The following is a 22,125-nucleotide window of genomic DNA, read 5'->3' on the forward strand; positions in this document are numbered from 1 at the left end:
TACCTTCCAATTACTGGTGGTATAAGCAAACCCCTGCTGATAGGCCAGTACCTTCCAATTACTGGTGGTATAATCAAACCCCTACCGATAGGCCAGTACCTTCCAATTACTGGTGGTATAAAGAAACCCCTGCCTATAGGTCAGTACCTTCCAATTACTGGTGGTATCAGCAAACCCCTACCGATATGTCAGTACCCTCCAATTACTGGTGGAATAAGCAAACCCCTGCAGATAAGAAAGTACCTTCCAATTACTGGTGGTATAATCAAACCCCTGCTTATAGGCCAGTACCTTCCAATTACTGGTGGCATAATCAAACCCCTGCCAATAGGCCAGTACCTTCCAATTACTGGTGGTATTATCAAACTCTTGTTGATAGGCCAGTACCTTCCAATTACTGGTGGTATTATCAAACTCTTGTTGATAGGCCAGTACCTTCCAATTACTGGTGGTATTATCAAACCCCTGCCGATAGGCCAGTACCTTCCAGTCCGTCCTGGGTAAGCTTAGGAGGCTTGTCCCACTTTCGTTTCTCATTAAGGTCTGCATCGTACTGCATGAGGGCGCCATCCTTCCGTCCAACCACCAGCTGCCTCCCTTTGGGACTCCAGGACACTGCAAAGCAACACAAAAACTGACAAAACCAGAAAGAAGAAATGCAATACAGGTACAACAAGGGACAAAATTGTCACAAAACCAGGTTTTCAATTTGAAAAAAAAAGTCTGATAAAGGGAGACAATTCAAAATGTGCATTGTTACCCCCCTTGTGTAAGATTCAATCTATTTTTACTTGTGGTGATTTTTCAAAGTTACCCCACTTGTTTCAAAATCAATCTGTTTTTAGTTGTGGCGACTTTGACCTTGGAGATATTAACGTTATTCTTTCGCACAAAACATCGTCAAATGATGGTGAACAAATGTGCCGTATGATTTTAAAATCTCACAATGAACGACATAGTTATGGCCCGGACAAGCTCATTTATGGCCATTTTTGACCTTTGAACTCAAAGTGTGACCTTGACCTTGGAGATATTGACGTCAATCTATTGCGCGACACACAGTCTATTGATGGTGACCAAATGTACAAAATGATTTTAATATCTCACAATGAACGACAAAGTTATGGCCCGGACAAGCTTGTTCCGTCTGCCCGCCAGCCTGCCCGCTGACATTCGCAAATCTAACAACCAGTTTTTTCCTTTGTAAAACCTGGTTAAAAACACAAACAAGTACAAAGTGGCATAGTGTTAATGGTGTCTGCCTAGGTCACAGGTTGGGTCCCTACTGAAGGAGCATTCTTTTGATCTCCCCAAAGGACAACAAGTATTGATTCTATCCAGGAAACAGACTTGAGAGTTTCAACAAGCATAAGGCTTTCAATGCAATCAATCTTAAATAGTTTTACACTAAAACTAAATGAATTTAATTTGTGAGGGCATGAAAAATGAATGAAGCTTAGTTTGAAAGCAAAAAAAAGTACACTGCATTGCCAAACAATTGTCATTAACCCAATCTTACTACAGTTAGCTTTGGCTGATGACAAAGAAGCCCTGCGCCGCATGTCAGTAAACACATCTATCTGCCCGTTGCTATGGACAACAGCAAGGGTGGCGGCCTCCCCTGGATTCCAGGCCAGGTCCCTAATAGGGCCTGGAACCACCTCTGTGAACGAATGGAACGGGGACACATTGCCAGTCACCTGGAATGACATAGCAAGAGTAAACTGACGCAGAAGACAAAAAATTCACTCATCGGCTCATATTGACATGTTAAATCTTGAAAGGAGGAGTGAATTTCCCAAAAGCTGTCGTCCTACAGGACGAATGAAAACAAGGGGACATGAAAGGCCCAAAGTCCTTAATTACCTATGATAAAAAGGAACTGACCTGCTCAGTGCATCCCCAAAGTATCATTACAACAAATGTTCTGACCATGTTTAATAAAGAGTGAACGATCAATTCCCCGACCTCTGGCAGCCTTGCTCTTCAACAGACCCCAACTATTTTTCAACTGAGCCAAGATATCATTAAAACAAATGTTCTGACCAAGAGTTATGAAGATTTGACAATAAACTTGATAATTAGGGTGTTATCAAGGTTTTACTATAGCCATATAAGAAAAACTGCCCCATCCCCTGGTGGCCATGTTTTTCAACTAACTGAAACCATTTTCGAATTTGTCTTAGATATCATTCCGATAAATATTTTGACCAAGTTTCATGATTACCAGTATGGGACAATAAATGTGGCCTTCAGAGTGTCAACAAAGTTTTACTTTAGCCATATAATGAAAAATGCACCGCCCCTGATCAGGGTTTTTTTTGGGTTGTAGGGGAAGGGGCCTTTAGCCCTTAGGTTGGGGAAATTTCCCAAAAGTGGAAAATCGCGCGCGTTTTTTCCTTAATAGGGGAAAAATCGCGCGCGTTTTTTCCTTAATAGGGGAAAATGTTTAAGGGTCTTACATTTACTGTTAATTGGGTTAAAAAAAAAACAAAAAAAACTGTTATTTTCTTCATACATCAATATTTGTGGTTTATTTACATGTTATTACACAATTTCACAGAGGCATTTCCCTGTTTTTCAGTCCTTTAAACAGACTATGACTGACTTTGTCAAAGTGATCACTTCATGACAGGGACTAACTGTGGCTGGCTGTGCCAGACTGAGTTGACCTTGACAGGGACTGACTGTGACAGTTTCAGACCGTTCAGGAACAGACTGCTGCAGTGCACTTTCTTTTGTGAAGAAAGCTGAAATAACCGTGTTATTCGCAATTAATTGGAGCTTTTTGCGGTAATTTCGCCAGTTATGCGACATTTTGCCTTTTTTGGTGACATTTAACGTAAAGCGAGTTGACAGTTATCGTAAATCAGCCAAGGGAGGTAATCATTGTCGTAACATTTATACAGTACAGAACGGCGTGGACGGGTTGGGAATCATAATTGGGCGGGTACCAAACGGTGTTTTCTACGATTTGAAGCGAATTTGTTGTAAAATTCAATCGTTTTTAACTGTTTATTGGAAGGAAAAGCTTCCGCTTGAGAAATTGTTCGGTCCGGAAACAGGAAAAAAGTAGCCTTGATTGCTTGGGGAAGACGCCGATATTTGGCGTCTGTTATATAAGGTAAAAAAACCCTGCTGATGGCCATGTTTTTCAACCAACCGGAACAATTTTTTAACTATTCCATGATATCATTGAAATAAATCTTCTGACCAAGTTTCATGAAAATTGGACAGTACATGTGGCCTCAAGAATGTTAACAAGGCAAATGTTGAGGACGCACAACGGACAAAAGGTGATCCCAAAAGCTCACCATTGAGCATGTTGTTCTTAGGTGAGCTAAACAAGTGACTGAATTTGGACACAGTAACAGGAATTATGGTAAAAAAATAACAGCTTTGTCATCAAATCAAGCTTGATTATAATAAAATCTAGCATTTGAAGCAAAGCGTTTAATAAATGTTTTTTAAGAAAGTACACAAAACATGTTTTGATTCTTAACTAATAAATATAAATCCCCTTTTGTCATAAAATTCACCACCTGAAGGGCCACACAAAAGAAGACAAGGGACAAAATTGTCACAAAACCAGGTTTTCAATAAAAAAAAAGTCTGATAAAGGGAGATAACTGCAACTCAAAATGTGCATTGCTACTGATTGTTCATCACAATTACCCCCTTGCTTCAAAATCAATCTGTTTTTCGACCCCGTGACCTAGTTTTTGACCCGGCATGACCCGTATTCGAACTTGATCTAGATATTGTCTAGATACAACTTCTGACCAAGTTTTCGTAAAGATCAGATGAAAACTATTTGAATAAGAGAGCGGACAAGCTTGTTCTGCCCGCCCGCCAGCCAGCCAGCCCGCAATCGCCAATCTAATAACCATTTTTTTCCTTCGGAAAACCTGGTTAAAAACACTGGTATATCCCATAAGACCCTCTATTCACAGAAAGGTTGAATCAACCATGCTTTAAGTACTTTTGGAGTAGCGCAGGATTCAAATGTTAGATTTCAACTAAGAATGGCAACAAAATATGTTATCTGACATAAAAACTGAAATGTTCTACTCATGGCAGACCATCCACATACCAAATTTTATTCATTTGTCTTTATTACTTTTTTTCTCTCTCTAGCAGTTCTACATTTCTTTGCTACTTGTGACAGATGTCACAGATTCATTGACATTGGCAGATCTAAATATTATGCCCTCATCTTTGATAAAATTGTGACAAAGCAGTCATTGTTGTTCTATTTCAGATTAAGTAGATTGCATACATTCTAAATCACATTTATAAAACTGAAAACAAATCAATCTTATAGTCTAACCTTCTGTGCAAAGTTTCTGATGTCATACAAATGAATGGTGACACCCAACTGTGATGTTGTTGCTATAGCGATGGTGAAGTCGTCGCAGCTCAGTGCTACATGGCTGACCTCTTGACCTACATCCACTCTGGCCAGTGATGGGCAGTCAGTCACTATGTGATTAAGACGGTCGATGCTGTGTTCCTTGTCTTTGTCCAAAAAGTGCTGATTTCTGTACACAGAGAACCCTACAAAAGACATACACTGTAACTCCAATATAACGCTCTCCGTTCTAACGCTGAATCCAATATAACGCGGTTGGGTCTTGGATCCAGTTTTTTCTCCAACCTTCCATTTCTGATTCAAATCCATGTTATGCAAGTTAATTTATTTTCAGACTATTCAAAGATGGCAGCGATCACATCTTGATTGCTTTATTATACCGTCCGTTGAACCGATTTTAATCGCTTCGAGGTCAAACAACATCGACAGTTAATTGGTGTTAATCTGTTGTGTAATGTCAATAAAGGTGTGAAAAACTTGCTAGTCAGTGTTTATTACATGCATTCCCTATCAGAGCAGTATGGTGCGCTAATTTCAATGTAAAGTGCAAGCGGGATAATTATAAAATTAAAGTTATTCAAATCAATAAAAACATTCTTACTTTGATAGTTCGACGCTGTAATAAAGGAGCGTCTTTGAAATATACCGCGCACAGTATAAAACAAGTTTTTCTGTCATTTAATTATCGTTCTAGTATTGAGTCATTTAATTCAGTTCTTGTACGAGAAATTAATAAAATAATCAAGACAATTTATTTACATGGTAACGCAGTGTTATTGTTAACAGAGATTCACTTTCATTTTTGCCCGGTATCAGAAAGTCCCCGGAAAGCACGTTTTTTGCATGACGGCGTATGTGCACATTTGGAAACAGCATAAAACCCAAAACCCGCAGGCTGTTATCCTTTTAAACGGTTGCATACAGCCATTTTCACTTTTCATCTGAGCCAGAAAGGGATAATCATTACATACCAATCACAGAGAAGCTGAGCTCCGGATTCCCACACCACGGATAATACAAAGTGTGAGGGCTTAGTCATGATGGCATCATGGGCGATTTCTTCGCCCAGTGAATATTAACTTTGCACATACATGCATCGGTAAATTTCATGACAGCGAAGTGACCTCTGCTCCTTTTAATGATTGACTTTGTGCCAGACATTGACCGATTACAATCAATTAGATGTGGAAATTAGCTGGACAAAGGAGCCTCAGCCATAAGTTGCCCCATTTACAGGTCCAGCAAAGTTGAACATTGAAATAAAGAGTCAGGAGCCATAAGACTTTTGAAATTACTCATAGATGATTCCTGGATTAATTGCCTTGTGCTGGCTATCAATAACTATTCTTCAGCAAAGTTTAATGGCCCATTAAAACAATACTCAATAAGGATAAAATGGAAAGAGGCAACCCAGCACTGGCAATATATATTGGGCCCGTTTACAGGTCAGATTTGGAATCTGAGCTGTAAAATGAAATTTTAAATGATTTTTTTATTTTAAGCAAATATTTGTAACAAAATATAAATTTGATTCACTGACTTAATTGCTTCAAATTTACAAGAAAGTGAAAAGATACTGAACATTACTGGATTTATAACAATTGAAGTTTTATTATACTATACAAGAAAAATATCAACAACAAAAAATCACCCATTTTAGCCTCTATTATATAAATGATTCATCAGTAATGATGCTTCTCAGTTACTACATACATACATGTAGCAGGTTAAGTGTTAAAATACATTAATTAAATACATTAAATACATCAATAACACAACATTAAAACTTTAGTGTGTGTTAGTTGTGAGTAATTTCTAATTTAATTCAGTCAAGAAGAAGGCACTTCTCCTTCAAATTTGAATGAAGGCTGAGCCCTGAGTGTTTAAAGTACCCAAGCCAATCCTGTCCATTTTTATCCGCTTCAGAAATTGATTATTAATGTATTTTTTTTAAGGATTATGCCTTTATAATAAGTTAGATAAAAAGCAATCATTAAAAAAAAGAAGAAAGGTCAACTAGGATTTCAATGGTTAAAAAAACCCACATGACTATAATAAGTCAAATGAGCCAGGCCTTTTCCAGCCGTATCTATGGGTCCGTTAAACAGACCCATTCCAAAAGCAAAATGGTACAAAAAATCCCAATTTGCAAAACAAATCCATCTTGCAGTTCTTTTTTTCAACATAAGTTTATTTTATTTTATGCTTTCCAGTGGTTTATAGAGAAATATCAGTGAATTAAAACTGATAATTTCACTGTTTCAAACAATGAAAATTATCAGTGAAAATTATCGATAATTTTCACTGTTTATGTTAAATGACGTCATTTTTTTTACGAAATGACGTCATTTTCCCAACGAAATTCTTTAGTTAAACTCTTTAACAATGTATATAAACTGTGAAAAAAAAGCATAAAATAAAAAGAAAATTTGTTGGGTTCGGTGGATTATCAATAACAATAAACACATTTTATAACTATTTTTTATATGATTTTGTTCTTATAATTTGAAGTATTATAAAGAGTTATATTAAATTAGTTTCAACCAAATGAGCCGACTTTTCAAGCGGAAAAATTCTCAAAGAGAAAATTGCATTTTTCTCAAAATGCCTGATATAACACCAACCCTGATAAAAAATTAAGTAATTCAAATGATGGGCAAAAATTGGAACAACTAAACCCTTTTGTTAATTCACACTGATTATATTGCTGTTGCTATTGAAGTAGATCATAAGTTTTAAAAAGAGAACTTTTTCTGGTAAAATTGGAAAACTTACGCTATAATTTATATGTATATGTATGCGCATGCGTGGTAATGGCGTAGTTGTTTCTTGAGAGAAAATAAAAATGCAAAAAAAAAAAGGATTTTAATAGTGTCAAATAGCTAGATAAAGTGATTACCTTTAAGTGGAGAATATAATTGGATATATCTGTGCATGTGTGAGTGCAAACAGTTAACTTTTCATGGGAGGCAATAACAAAAATAACAGAAAACGCAAGAAGAGCAAAGGTTCGCCCCCGAACAAAGAAAGTGAAAATAAGCGCGCCAACGTTCAATCACCGAACACACACATCGCTACACAAACGATGCAGAGCGCAAACGGCCAACAAGTAAGTTACCATCAAAATGGACAAAATGGACATTGCTATACTCCTGGGCCGATCCAAAATCAAAATCAGAGTTTCAATAGTTTTGTATTGCCAGGGTATAATTGTATTCCAATGATGAATCAATCGGCGTCGCCTTCCTTTACACAGTTCCCAACACAGTCCCAGGTACCGTTAACGTCTTCAGTTTTTGTGACAAGTGATCAATTCTCAGCCCTAATCCAGCGATTAGATAGAATAGACAATAAATTGACACAACTTGATGGGATCCAGTCATCTGTGAAAGCAATAACAGTATGTCTTGACCAGATAGATAAACGGGTCAATGACATGGAGGTCAAATTTAAGGACATTGAGCGTAGCAGGGAGTATGATTCCAAGAAAATTGACGAAATTAAGAAAAATCATTCTGAATTTGATGCATTAAAAGCAAATATAAGACAAATAGAAGAACAACAGAAAACGATGAACACAGAAGTAAGGCATGATATTACTGATATAAGAAGTCGAAGCATGAGGGACAATTTGCTTTTCTTTGGGATCCCTGAGGTTCGAGACAGCAAAAATAGAGAAAAAGATTCGGACTGTGTAGATAAGGTATTACATATCATAGAAACCAAAATGGGGATAGAGAGTGCAAAAGAGACAATCAAAATACACAGAGCGCATAGAATAGGCAAGTACAGTCAACACAAGACACGGCCTATTGTCGCAAAATTCGCCTATTTTCCAGATAGGGAACGTGTAAGACAAAGTTACAAAAAGCTTGAACGACCATATGGCGTCAGTCAGCAATATCCACCGGAAATGATTGAAACCCTGAAGCGCCTTATACCCATTATGCTCGAGACACGGAAACAACAAAAAGAGGCTTACATCGTTGGTGACAAATTGTATATAAACAGGACACTTTACCAGGAACCATCGCAACCAAGGAATCGCTAGGACGGGAGCAAGAGTGTCGTACGATGCATCGCATGGAACATCGAAGGGCTAACACAGCAAAAAAAGGCCAATAGAGACTTCAGTAAATACTTAAACCAGTTTGACATTATACATGTATTCCTAAGTGAAACATGGACTAATAAAAACAGTGACATTGACTTACAAGGTTATAAATTATTTCACTCATACAGAAAATACCAAAATCGACGTGCGAAACGTAGCAGTGGAGGAATTTTAGTTTATATCAAAAATAATATTGTTAAGGGCGTTAAGCTAGTTAAAAACGATCACGATTATTTACTATGTATTAAGTTAGATAAGACGTTTTTCCAGAATGCAGAAGATATGTATATTGTATTTACCTATATTGCACCAGAAAATTCACCTATTCACGATATGGTTAATACAGATGCATTTTTCCAATTAGAAAACGATATATGTAATTATCAAAACAAAGGAATAGTATTAGCTTGTGGTGATTTTAATGCAAGGGTAGGGCAGAAATCGGACTTTGTACGATATGATCGACATGTATCTCAATCAACAGATGACGAAATTGACATTTACATTCCTCGGGTATCTAATGATAATAGAACTAACGCATTTGGCGACAGATTACTGGAGTTATGCAAAGCTCGTGATTTACGAATATGTAACGGTCGAATAGGTGACGATGCTAGTATTGGAAAATTCACGTGTTTCACGCATAATGGCGAAAGCGTTGTGGATTATTTGTTAGCAAGCTACAATTATTTTGACCATATAAGGAATTTCTGCGTTCAAGATTTTACCGAATTTTCAAATCACGCACCACTAACATTTGATTTAAAAACAAATACAAAAATATCTGCTCATAATATAAACGCGGAAAGTTATTACGTTAAATGGGATAATAATTATAGTGATCAGTTTTTAAGGGATTTGACTACAGGAGTTAATCGGTTATGCCAGGACCTTTATCAATGCAAAGAAAATAACTTAGATTCGGATGAAATGGTCGACTGATTCACAGTGTTTTTAAATAATAACGGAAATAGATATTTTAAGAAGGCTAAACCACGGCATAAATACTCACAGTTTTCAAACACAAGTAATAAATGGTTTGATATTGTACGTAAACAAAAACGAAATATATATGTTGAGAAGTTAAACAGGTACAACTTGTATAAAGATGGTCATACTAGATATGATATGCTTACAGCGAAAAAAGATTATAAGAATCAGTGCAGACAATCTAAGCGAAATTTTAACAGGAATCAATATCTTAAAATGAATGAAATGCGATTTAAAAAGCCAAAAGAATTTTGGAAACTTTTTAAAAAGAAATCATATAATAATGCGGGTGATAATATTGACATTGATGCCTTTTTTGAACATTTTAAAAATTTATCTTCTTTAAATAGAAGTGATGATGAAGAAGATATTATCGAATACGTAACACGTCACAATACAGATAACATGACGTCAGGGACATTTGAAGAGTTGGATAAATTTATTTACGAAGGAAGAAATACGAAAGGCAATACAATTATTTTGAATAAATAAATCTCATTCAATTGATAATATTATATACAAATATTTTAAGGTGGGAAAGGATGTGCTTGATGCACCACTGGAAATATTATTTAATTATATTCTTGAAAAAGGGTCTTTTCCCAAATCTTGGTCAAAAGGAGTAATTATACCTATTTTCAAAAAAGGAGATTCATTCGATCCTAACAACTATCGAGGCATAACGTAAGTGAGCTGTTTCGCCAAACTGTTCACAGTCGTAATAAATGAACGGCTTAAAAAGTGGGCTATTGTAAATGATACGCTCACAGACGCTCAGTTTGGATTCAAAACCAATTATAGCACTGTGGATGCTATTTTCCTACTAAAGGCTTTTATAGATAAACAACTCAGTACTAAAAAGAAACTATACTGTTGCTATATCGACCTTATGAAATGTTATGATTCAATATATCGAAACGGACTATGGTACAAGCTTATTAAGAGCGGAATAAACGGTAGATTGTTAAAAATTATACGGTCTATGTATGATGAAGTGAAATTATGTGTAAGACATATGGGGACGTTGTCGGATTTCTTTAATTGCGAAGTTGGATTATTGCAGGGGGAGACAATCTCACCTATACTATTTTCTCTTTTCGCTAACGACATCGAACTCTTTTTGAGTAATAACAATGAAAACATGATCACGTTGGACAAGCTATCTATTTATTTGTTATTGTTTGCGGATGATGCTGTAATTTTTTTAGAAACACCAAAAGGATTGCAAAAATCTTTAGATAATCTATACGAATATTGTGAATGATGGAAGTTGAAAGTCAATGTAGAAAAAACAAAAGTGGTCATATATAAAAAGGGAGGAAATAATTCACAGAACGAGCAAATTTTTTATAACAATGAGCAAATAGAAATGGTTCAATCATTTAACTATCTCGGCATTGTACTTTCAAGTGGTGGATCATTTTTACAAACTACTCAAGCTTTATCCGATAAAGGCTTAAAGGCTATGGGGTCGCTTTTTGCAATCACCAAAGACATGCATGTTCCTGTTAAAATAATGTTAAATTTGTTCGATTCTTATGTTACGTCAATACTGTGTTATGCATGTGAGGTTTGGGGGTTTGTAAATGCTGATGATATTGAAAGAGTTCACAGAAGATTTTTAAAACGAATACTGGGTGTCAAAATGAGTACCGCTAATTCAGCCGTGTACGGGGAACTAGGGCGATACCCATTATATACAAATCGCTATGTACGAATTATAAAATATTTCATAAAATTGTATACTGTTAAACAAACTAATTGTATATTATATAGTACACTATGTTATATGAGAAATGGTGCTGAAAATATAATACGATGTAAAAATTGGATTACCAAAGTACGAGACTTACTTCAAAACACTGGTTTTGTAGATGTTTGGATGTACCCAGAATCAGTAAATGCAAATGTATTTATTCCTATATTTAAAAATAGACTAATTGATATGTACATAGGTTTGTGGCTAAATGATTTAAACGTTAAAAGTTCATTAACTTTATAAAAAGAATTGAAACATCGATTTGAACTACCTGATTACCTATCTGAACATAATCCAAAACTTTAATTTAAGAAAATATATATCAAAATTAAGACTTTCGTCACACATGTTAAAAATTGAATCTGGGAGACATACAAATATTCCTAACAACGAACGCAAATGTAATATATGTAACTCAAATGATATTGACGACGAATACCATTTTGTAATTGTATGTCCTCTTTATACAGATATAAGAAAAATGTATATTGACAAATTCTATTATAACCGACCCAGTATGCATAAATTTATTCTTTTGTTAACAAATAATAAAACCAAAGTCCTAAATAAACTCGCGATATATTGTAAAAATGCTTTTAAAATGAGAACTGATACATTGAATGCAAACGTTGAGTAATTCGATGGCCTCAGTGCATTTTTAACACCTTTTTATGTACTAGTTTGGTCACTTTCGCATTACTATGCATGTGCTTATTGCTTATATATTGTCAGTTTTGTATATGTAACGATGAACTGTAAATGTTCAAGTTATATGAATAAACTTTCTGTTCTGTTCTGTCTGTTCAGTTATTGAAGTGTCAAACTGCCATCTTGAAAGTAAGGTGTCTTTTTAAGTAATGGGTTCTGATTGGCTGTTCTAATTTCAAGATTAGCATGCTATAAATAGCCTTAAAACTGACATTGCAGGGGAGATTAATTTCTTGTGGAAAAATGTGGACAGATGATGTTACATCATCTGTCCACATTTTTATGTTTGACTATTTTCCATGCTACATTGTAACATGGAAAATACTCAAACATAAACAATTGTGTTTTATTAAGAAACACTAAATTGACAATACATAAAGGAGGAGTTATGATGACTTAACAATATAAACCTGTTTTGTCCCAATTTTATTCAGAAAAACAATGGAGACTGTGTTTCAAAAACTTTTTCTGCAACTAACTGCACCATGTGCAAAAGTTCTATCTAGGGATTTCAGGTTATCTCTATAACCATGTATCAAAAAGAATCCACAACTCAACATGAACATACCAAAATGTTTCAATCAGGACCTCCACAACAATTTGGGCTTGTCGGTCCAGTTGACATGGATACAAATATTATAACATTTCATGTCTAAATCTTACCTGTTCCATTGCCAATAAATGTGAGGCCAAACGCTGATGACACTGCTAGCAGTGAAAAGCGTTGTTTTGGCAAAGCTGTGGGACTACTGGATACTCTGAACTTGCAAAGTTGACGGAACTGAAAATCCTGAAATAATCATCAAACAGTTTCAAAAATTGCTTGTAAATAAATTAAAATCACAGACAATTTATACTGACTGACAAATTAAGTCAGAATAAATAAATAAAATAAATTATAGAAGAAAACAACAAGACTTATCATACAGTTTCCTCATATCGAAATCTCCTGATACCAATAATTTTGTTGCCAAAAGAAGGAGGCTCACGTGGCAATGTAATAGGCATGCGCTCTGAGTAGTTTGTTTCACTAACATTTACAATTACTAATGAAAATAAATACAAACACAACCAAAATGACAAAAAAACAAGTATAATGACATTTCAAAATCATCTAACATCTACTAAAATTATCATAATTTATCCATATTCCACACATTTTATCAGTCCTCTTCATAAAATTTCTACATAATTGCAAAGTGAAGCACACAACTTAACACATAAGCTTGATTTATTTTCAAAAAATTACATTCACTTTTTCCCAATTTGCAGAAAATGTTGCATGAAACCATCATTGATTCTAGCCAAAGAGCTATGCCAACAGGTTTCCTCAGAAGCAGCTACTGGATGCATTCTTTGTTTTATGCATGAGGCCAATTCACACAGGGTGTGATCTCAACTTTGATCAGGACGAAACTGAAATATTACTGGAGCATTTTGGTGAAGAGAAGGTAAGGTTAAAGCCATAATATTTTAATTGAATGTTAAAACAATCTATGGAGTGAGGCGTTGTAAAGTGACTTTTCAATTGTCATATCTTGGGTCCCACTCAACTGTATGTGCAGTCAGTTGCATGCTTGGTAGTTGAAATTAACAAAACACAATAAATTATTACAGTTTTATTTCAGAATTGGTCATAACATGAATGATAAACTTGCATTCCAGACATATGGTGATATCACATCTCCAGCTCTTTTTAGCAAGGACATCGTTAGGAACAAGTGGCATCTAGCAAAGGAAACCGTCAGGGCACTGAAATATCCTGTAGACAGTTTTGAGACGTTGTGGCAACTTCTAACTGAAAACCCCGTAACCGAGCTTTCAAGCATGATCAAGTTGGTGCAGTTTGCAGCTGTCCTCCTTCTTCATACTGCTGACAGTGAGCGGGTCTTTTCACAACAGAACAAAATCATCACTTAACACAGGTGTGTGCATTTAAGAAATATGAATTGAATTAGAATTGAAAGGTTATATTTTAGTAACAAAATGCATTGCATGCATTTTCATTTACAGGTTGTAATTTCATTTACAAATCAGGTACACTACATTACTGTTATATCTTCATTATAACTAAGCCTTGTGGATGAAACTTTATGAATTAAAAATTTCAGGAGAAACTGCAAAAAAAGTAAATGAGTATTTAAAATAACAAACAAGATTTTATGAAGTTGTTGGTAATTAAATTTTAACCATGAAATTGGGAAACATTTTAAATATAAAGAAGTGAAACTCCAGCTGCTGGAGCAGTATTGAATTTTCATTAAAAACAATTAGTTGGTCCTTTATTTAAGGCAAGTGACCGATTGCCCAAACAGTACAAAACAGCACAATACAGCACAATACAAACCAACATAAACACAAAATATGAATAAAGCTGGGGTCACCGCCTTGGAACGGTCAATGCAAAGCATTGGGGGTTTAAACCTGGTTATAGAGCGCTCAACCTCACACTTGGCCCAGCAATATTCATAATACATTGAAGTGTAAATAAAATTTAACGTCATAGCATTGTAACTCAAATTAAACAATAATAAAAGGGAATTAAAACGCATTCAATTTAATTACTATTTAATTACTCAATTGCATTGAAGATACAAGAGTAACAGAATTACAACTTTTTGACGAACGATCAAATAAAACTATTAACAATTGTCAACTACATTCCTTCTTTATAGAAAAGATTTGAGAATGTAGAATCATAGAGTTAATATCTCAGATAATCATCGCGCAAATACAGGAAGAAGCAGCAATAATGGGTGTAAAAATTCCATATTACATAGCTTGGTTGTTTATGTGACTGCTAAACAAATTAAAAATAATTAAATCAAACAAGAAACGCCTATCAGAGAGAAAATATAAATAAAATGGAACATTATAAACCCAATGACCTATGCATGTAGATTGCATTATAAATATGATTATAAGAACAGAATTAAAATTGTTAAGTGCATGTTTGACAGCATTTTTATATTATAAAGTGCTGCTTTAATGTCTTCTTATAACGAAGACAACGTTTAGTTAATATCCTTCCACATGCATATTAAACTTGCAATGATCTATAGATTCTTAATTATAAAATGTACACCATTTTATCATAACCTCTTTAAGAGTATTAATTTAAGTCAGCATTTGTTTTAAATAAAATATCATATGGTAAAACAATAAGAAATATTAACAAACACACTTTAGTGTTCTTGCTGTGTTAATGATGTATCAAATGGAGTTAATATCTTGCACTTGACATCCTCAGTTCAATGCTTTTTCAGTAAACTGTACAGCGTGGCAAACATAACAAGAGATTGCCAAGCAATATGGTCGGTCCCCTACCGGTGAAACTCCACCATTGTCAGTATTTTTTTTTTTTTAATATATTTGTTGCCATAGCAACCAGAATTCTTGATGTAGGAACAAAATGAAATGACTTGCATAATCTCCATATTGCCATCTAACCATGTTTCAAGTTTCATGAAAAAATATAAAGAACTTTTAAAGTTATCCCAGGATCCAAAAAAGTGTGACAGAAAGACTGACTGAAAGACAGAGCGCAAACCATAAGTCCCCTCTGGTTTCACCGGTAGGGGAAAATACAGCAGAATATGAATATGAATCTGATTATACACAAATCCACTAACACATAAATGTGACGCAAATTCACTGTGCAGATTTCTAATAAATATATGTTGTTTTTTATCTCAAATGTAGTATTTTGCGTTGATTGACACACGTATTTAATTATTCCCTAATAACCATATCATATCCGTTGTTAATTTGAATGTTATTTATCGTTTTCGCCGCTCATAGCAATTTCTCGTCCGCTTGCCGCCATCTTGGACGTGTGTAAAAACAGGCGTGCTCAATCGAGATATATCGAATATTGATGGTATCCTCTGCAATATAGAATGAGATGTGTGGATAGCAACGTAAAATCGTGTTTATTTGGCACTCGCAAACTATATGTAAGTCAGTTGTCATTCGGCGACGACTCGACAAGCTCAATTGGCACTCGTTCTTTGAAATTATCGCTAAATGACATTGTAATCTTATTGGCTTGATTGGGAAAATTCGTTAATTTTTTTGGAAATAATGGTAAGATTTTTGGTAAAAACGTCGATTTATGTAATTGGGAAGCAGCCGAATATCGATGGTAATTTTGGGCAAAAAAAAAATCACTGTGATGTCCATCGTTAATTTGATTTTTAACAGTCATTTTTGCTGAGCATCGTAATTTCTTTTTATTGTCCGCCATCTTGGAATATTTGCAACATGCGTGCAACACAACGAATAATCTTAAATGTCCAACTACTTTCGTGACTATGCGAGAAGTTCCATTCATGTTTGGAATAATTATTTGAATTTATTGATGCTGCAATGTTCTACTGACTAACGAAATTCCTTGAAAATGAACTTTTTACATTCGGAAATATCATAATCTGGTAACCAAGAAACAATGTTGTGAAAACTGCAAGTGGGTTACAATTTATGTAAGCAAAATTAACAGGACAGTAAGTCTGACAATCTTGCATTTACCGTCGGCCTTTTTAATTGTTTGCTGACAATGTCCGAGGGCAGGCGGGCTTTCGCTATGTGTGCAAGAATAGTGTGTTGAAAGATTGTCATGTGTTTTTAAGGTTGCATGCAAAGGATAACGTCTGTAGGTTGCCATTCAGGTAAATTTAATTTTATTAAGTTTATTCATGGTTTTCCTTAATTGGTATACCGTAACGAACAAAGTCTGTTAAGCAGGGGTTTCGCTGTTGATTGCCATTGGGGCCAATGGCGCTACATTTTAAAAAGTGGCTCAAATTTTTTTAAAGTGGCGAATTTTAAAAAATCGGTAAAATCCTACCGAACGAGAATTAGCGCCCAGTGCCAGTCAGTTGTAAATATTGATTTACGACAATGTAAGCGACCTACAGTGCAGAGTGCATTTGAGATCACTGAAGCGTGTAAGTGGTACAAACGATGTTTTTACTGCTACTGTATTGTCAAGTTTTATGGGGGTTATTATCGGATTAACGGCTCCTTTATGGTATTGAGCAATTATAAATTAAGTAACACGGGGACAAACTGTCAGGACGATCAATAATTATAACGATTAATAGGGCTGCTATTTCTTTAATCAAAAAGGCAAAAGGATTTAATTTCTCCACAAAAACAAATACAAACTTGTTTCAACAGGTATTTGTGAGCATTTCTGTTTAATAGTTTCATTATTATAATGTTCTGGGAAGGATATAACTTGATTAAGATATCAACAATTTCTGAAATAAAAAGTATATCATTCACTTTATGTACTATATTTTGGATATGTTAAAATTGGGACATTTAAAGATAGGGACATTTATGTGTTGTTTGTTGTTGATAGTTTGCAAAAATATGTTTTATGTTATTTCAGGCAACTACAATAGATGGTGGCAATTATCTGGGCCTTTTTGTCAGGAAATTGACGTGAAAAACATTCATTTAAATGAACCTGGAAATCATCCACCACTAACAGAAAACGTTTTAACAACAGAAGCTGATTGATGCATATCATGTCCAAATGACCAATGATTAACAATTTGAAGTGAGATGCTCTATTTTCTGATGTTTTATATTTTTGTTTTATATTTCTTTTTCCCTTTCAAATGATGTACATTGGTGTGATTCAATGTTTAAATAATTAATTTTGAAACATTTCTTCAGCATACTGTTTAATACATTGATGTTAACATTATTATATTATTTTGGTTATCTGTGTTGTTTATCAAGTTGAAAAAAATGTTATTTATATACAAATAAAGCTTATTAAGACTTATGAAGGTACTTATTGTTTTTATGTAATAACATACATTATAAAGTGATAATATAGTCAATGACATTAATGTAGTTAGGTTTCTTTAAAATATTGTTCTTATTAATAAGGTTGGAATAACCGACAGTTTTCACGCCGTAAAAAAGTGGCGACAACTTTTTTGGGGCCAGTGAAACCCCTGGTTAAGTGATGCCCACGAAATCTGTGCACATAACTGCAATTGTGTTTATGAAGGGGTGTATATATAAACCTACTCCCAGAGCATTTGATAATTTTTTCTATGGCGGCTCTTTGAGTAGGTTTATATGGACTACAGACTGCTTAGAGGTGTCAAAATAGGGCACTCGATGATATATTTTTTATTGTTTAAATCATTATCGATTCAGCTTAGAATAACCCTAAAAAATGTATGGTTATGAGGGCATAATGTTGCATTTATTTTCGCTTAAAGTTGTGGCTTTTACATGAAATTATATAGGGAAAATATTAAGTATATCTTTTTAACCTAATATTGGGAACAACTGAAATAAACGCGAAAACATATGAAAATTATGTAAATATAAATTTACTTTCGTGTCTCTGTCAACCACATCTTCGGCCATATTTGTTCGTAGAAATATGTTATAAATAAGATGTCAGTTAAGTGACTATATGAGAAATTCAAATTGCTTTGAATTAACAGTTTGAACCGCCTACTTTACTGAGTGTTAAAACAAACTAACGTCTACGCAGAGTTGTCGTTCCTTGCTGTGGCACGACGGTTACATGAGAGCAAGGAAAGACAAGTCTGCGTGGAGATTGGCTCTGTTATACAATGTGAAAATTTATGTGACAAATGTTTTACACCAAAATATGCTTTTAAAGTAAGTGTCGTATTTTGGTCTGTATGGGTTCATATTTCTTCAATAAAATATAGCTTTATTGTATTTTTAATTGATAACTGTTTAAGCATGGAAATCGACACATCATTAAGAGCTTACAGATATTTTCGAAATGTTTGCAATATAACAGATGAGTCCGATCCTCTAGAAAAAAGCAACAGGTCGTTAGGCACTCATCTGAAAACCGCATTATCATAAAAAATGAAAACTTTTCTGAAAAGGAAGCTATCGTCAGAATTCACTTTAACAATATAAACGGAAATAACTCGATCCTTATCGTCCATGTATGTCAACAACCCGGAATTATTTTCGAAGTATATGTCATTAAAACAAATATTTTGAACAATTGCATGAGGAATTTAAAGACAATGTGGAGTCTTTTTTATACAGTTCACATGTTTTGATTACAATCATGCAGATCGGGAAATACATGTGTTACCTCGAGTGCTCACAGAGTAAATCAGGGCGACGAACGAAGGAAATCACATTGTACTGAAATGAATTAAAGCACAGTCAAGAACTTTAATGTTTTCTTATTGCTTATAAGCAATATCCCATCGAGTGGATGTCGCCCCGAATCACCAAACAGTTGCTCAATCATATCGAGCTTGAATGTTCCAAATACCGGTACTCCAGGTCGAGTGGTTACTTCCAATGCGTTCATAGAAACAACCGATTGAAGCCCCTTGCTGCTTGGGTCAGGCCTGGCCGTCTTTGTTGCGGCCATGTCCGCTGCTGATACCCCTTAGGGTAACTGCTGATGGTTTACACATTTGAAAGGTCTTCTTAATTCAGTAAACAGTCATAAAAAACAACAGTTTTGAGTATCAAGACGTAAATTTGGGCTCATGTATACATGTTCTGACATTGATTAATGCTTACACTTATTAAATCACAAACATGATAACCAGTATGTGTATGATATTTGCGACAAGAGTACACATATATTGGTATCTTTATTTTCCCCAAAATGACAGGTAAACCAAAGTTGATGTTGGTATGTGAAAGCGTTATAACGATATCGCGTGTATACGAAGTTTATGTTTCAATATTTTGTAACATTGGCGTTTCACATGTTGATCTCAAAGTCAATAAGCATCTTCCGTATCTGACAAGTAACCAACATACCAATGTAAATGTTCGGAGGTAAAAGCGTTACGTGCTCTTGCATGATTCTGTTCTGAAACATTTGCAACTACGGACCATCCTACCATACGACTAACCCACCGACCGATTTAAAGATGTAAAGCAATAAGCCCCACTTCTACTGACGGAGTAATACTATTAATTGTAACAATTTTATCGCACATGTATATGCAACTAAAACTATAATTATCTACGTTTAGGTAACACTGGGCAAAATCAGTATTAACAACAACGAAAAGCAACACAAATACGATTTCACCGTTTACATTTTTGGAGGGAATAGTTGATGTTATGAATTTTAAACGTGCATTTGTTTGCATAATTAACTTAATATCTTTTTTAAGTTATTAATGAAAATTCGATGAAATTCACGCTGTACTTCGGCAAGAAGTTATTTGTTTCCACGAACGTCGCCAGAAAGTTGAATGAGTTGGTCGTCTTAACCTTTTTAATCGTTAACATATTCTACGATTCTGATCTTGATAAGAATATGTTATGCCGTGCAGAATTCTTCCCAATCTCTATATTACATACTTTCTTTACGTTATTTAAGTTAATGTAATGTTAATTAAGCAAATATTATCAAATGAAGCAAAAATAAACACCGGCTTTAATATTGCAATTTTAGGAAATTTTACAAAAATAGACCTGACAAAAATAAGATTGGCCAAAAATTAATAATTGGTCGGGTTAGAGGAATCAAACCACTTTCTAACGCCTATTTTTGTGTGTGCATTTTTAAGCGAGAAAATGAAATTTAAACTTGAATGTATCTGACCTCAATAGTGTACTCAAGTGAATAACTCATTCGTAGACTATAATTCGGTCGTGAAATAAGATCTTAATGAATCAAACTAAAAAATGATTTCCACTTCAAACAAAAAATTGCGTTGAATAATTTTAGTTATACATTATCACAGATTTACAGTTTGTATATAATTTTAATTTTCAAAGTATATGGTTAATAAAAAATAACACTTATTACAATAATAAATGCTATGAAATTTGAACTCTTCTTTGGCAAAAATATATGAGTATGCTTTGTGGTTAAATAATGCGCGTTCTCTCCTGCCGATGCAGTTTAAGTTTCGTTTTTGGTATGAGATGTTTTTGTCATGAATGAGTTACCAATGATTATACGAATGCTTAAATATATATTTAAATACAAATTACTTTTCTTTATAAGTTGTAGAATATATTTTTAAAACAGGATAGATTCGTAAAAAACTGTGATTACATTAATATGTTTATATGAACCATCAATTAAATCCGCACATTGATGAAGGATTATGGCATAAAGACACACTGTTATTCGTCAATTGTTCCTATGAACCGAAGAAGGTAAACATTTTAAGTGACTATTAAGTATAACAGTGCAATATTTTAATTTTGCATCAATATACACTTCCGCGACACGAACACTGTTTTCTACCTACCTAATTCCGTTAAAATTACGTTATTTATCATATTATGCGTATTATATCCATTATGTTTTTGCATATAGTTGACGAATTGACAATCACTGGTGATAAAACAATACTATTTTGTTAAGTTGATCGTAGACATTCATTTCTGCGTTGAATGAGACCAAGGTCGTGAAAATCGCTGCAGAATTGATGAAGTTATGGCTGTTCAAAGCGATGCTACCCGTTTTCGGGTTATTTTGAGTTGAATACCTTATTATATGTATTTTTGATAACGATTTTTTATTCCAGAAAAGTTGATTTTTCGTTATCATTTGATTACTTATTAATAAAAATGATGTTTTCACTATTTAATATCATAGCCACACGCTAACCACCTGTGATAAATATTATTTATATTAAGACTAATACCTGGATTGTTTAAAATTGACAACGGAAACAACTTTCAGAGGAATGATTAAATGACGTTAATACAGGTCTGAGTTAAATTCCCTTTCCTTGATTTCAGAAGCCATTGAGTACAAATTACAGATTATCCTAATACATCTCAAAAAGAAGACGTAATACAAGGTTTCAGATTACGTTGTTTGCTATGATCATTGGCCCTATAAGTTTATCTAATGCAGTAGTCTATAATTACTTATTTGTTTTGAATATTACACCGGTTGCGCAATTAGTGTGTGCTTGTTCTAATAATTAAATCAAAACGGGATGCATATTTAATAAGAGAACAATACCAAGAAATAAAGTATAATGAAACAAACAAAATTGATGAACAATTTGTAGCCCCTAAAATACACAATAATAATCGACCATCTTCCCTGCGACCAGAAACACATTTTTTATTGCGTGATTGTAACGGCAAGCATGAATCTTATTACGGAAAAATAGGAAATACCTTCTTATAACTGAAAATGTTTGTGTCGCAAGTATGGCG

At 34.3% G+C, this 22,125-nt stretch overlaps 1 protein-coding gene and 1 long non-coding RNA gene across 5 annotated transcripts in view; one reads left to right on the plus strand and one right to left on the minus strand.

Annotated features, from left to right (window-relative positions):
* LOC127839380 (uncharacterized) overlaps positions 1–22,125 on the plus strand; it is a 179,156-nt gene that overhangs the window by 67,833 nt on the left and 89,198 nt on the right. The window lies entirely within an intron of this gene.
* Positions 1–22,125, minus strand: part of LOC127839354 (nuclear pore complex protein Nup214-like) — a 259,153-nt gene that overhangs the window by 52,339 nt on the left and 184,689 nt on the right. The window contains exons 1-5 of one of the 3 annotated variants that reach the window (XM_052367692.1): positions 18,307–18,476; positions 12,607–12,733; positions 4,331–4,557; positions 1,520–1,700; positions 484–615 (exon numbers count right to left, since the gene is read on the minus strand). The exons of the other annotated variants lie outside the window; for them this stretch is intronic. Coding sequence (XP_052223652.1) covers positions 484–615; positions 1,520–1,700; positions 4,331–4,557; positions 12,607–12,733; positions 18,307–18,339 — 700 coding nt within the window. The 5' untranslated portion in view covers positions 18,340–18,476. Of the gene's footprint in view, positions 1–483; positions 616–1,519; positions 1,701–4,330; positions 4,558–12,606; positions 12,734–18,306; positions 18,477–22,125 lie in introns of those variants that run through there. 3 annotated transcript variants of the gene reach the window in all.

This window comes from Dreissena polymorpha, chromosome 7, assembly GCF_020536995.1.
Source record: "Dreissena polymorpha isolate Duluth1 chromosome 7, UMN_Dpol_1.0, whole genome shotgun sequence".
Lineage (NCBI taxonomy): Eukaryota > Metazoa > Mollusca > Bivalvia > Myida > Dreissenidae > Dreissena > Dreissena polymorpha.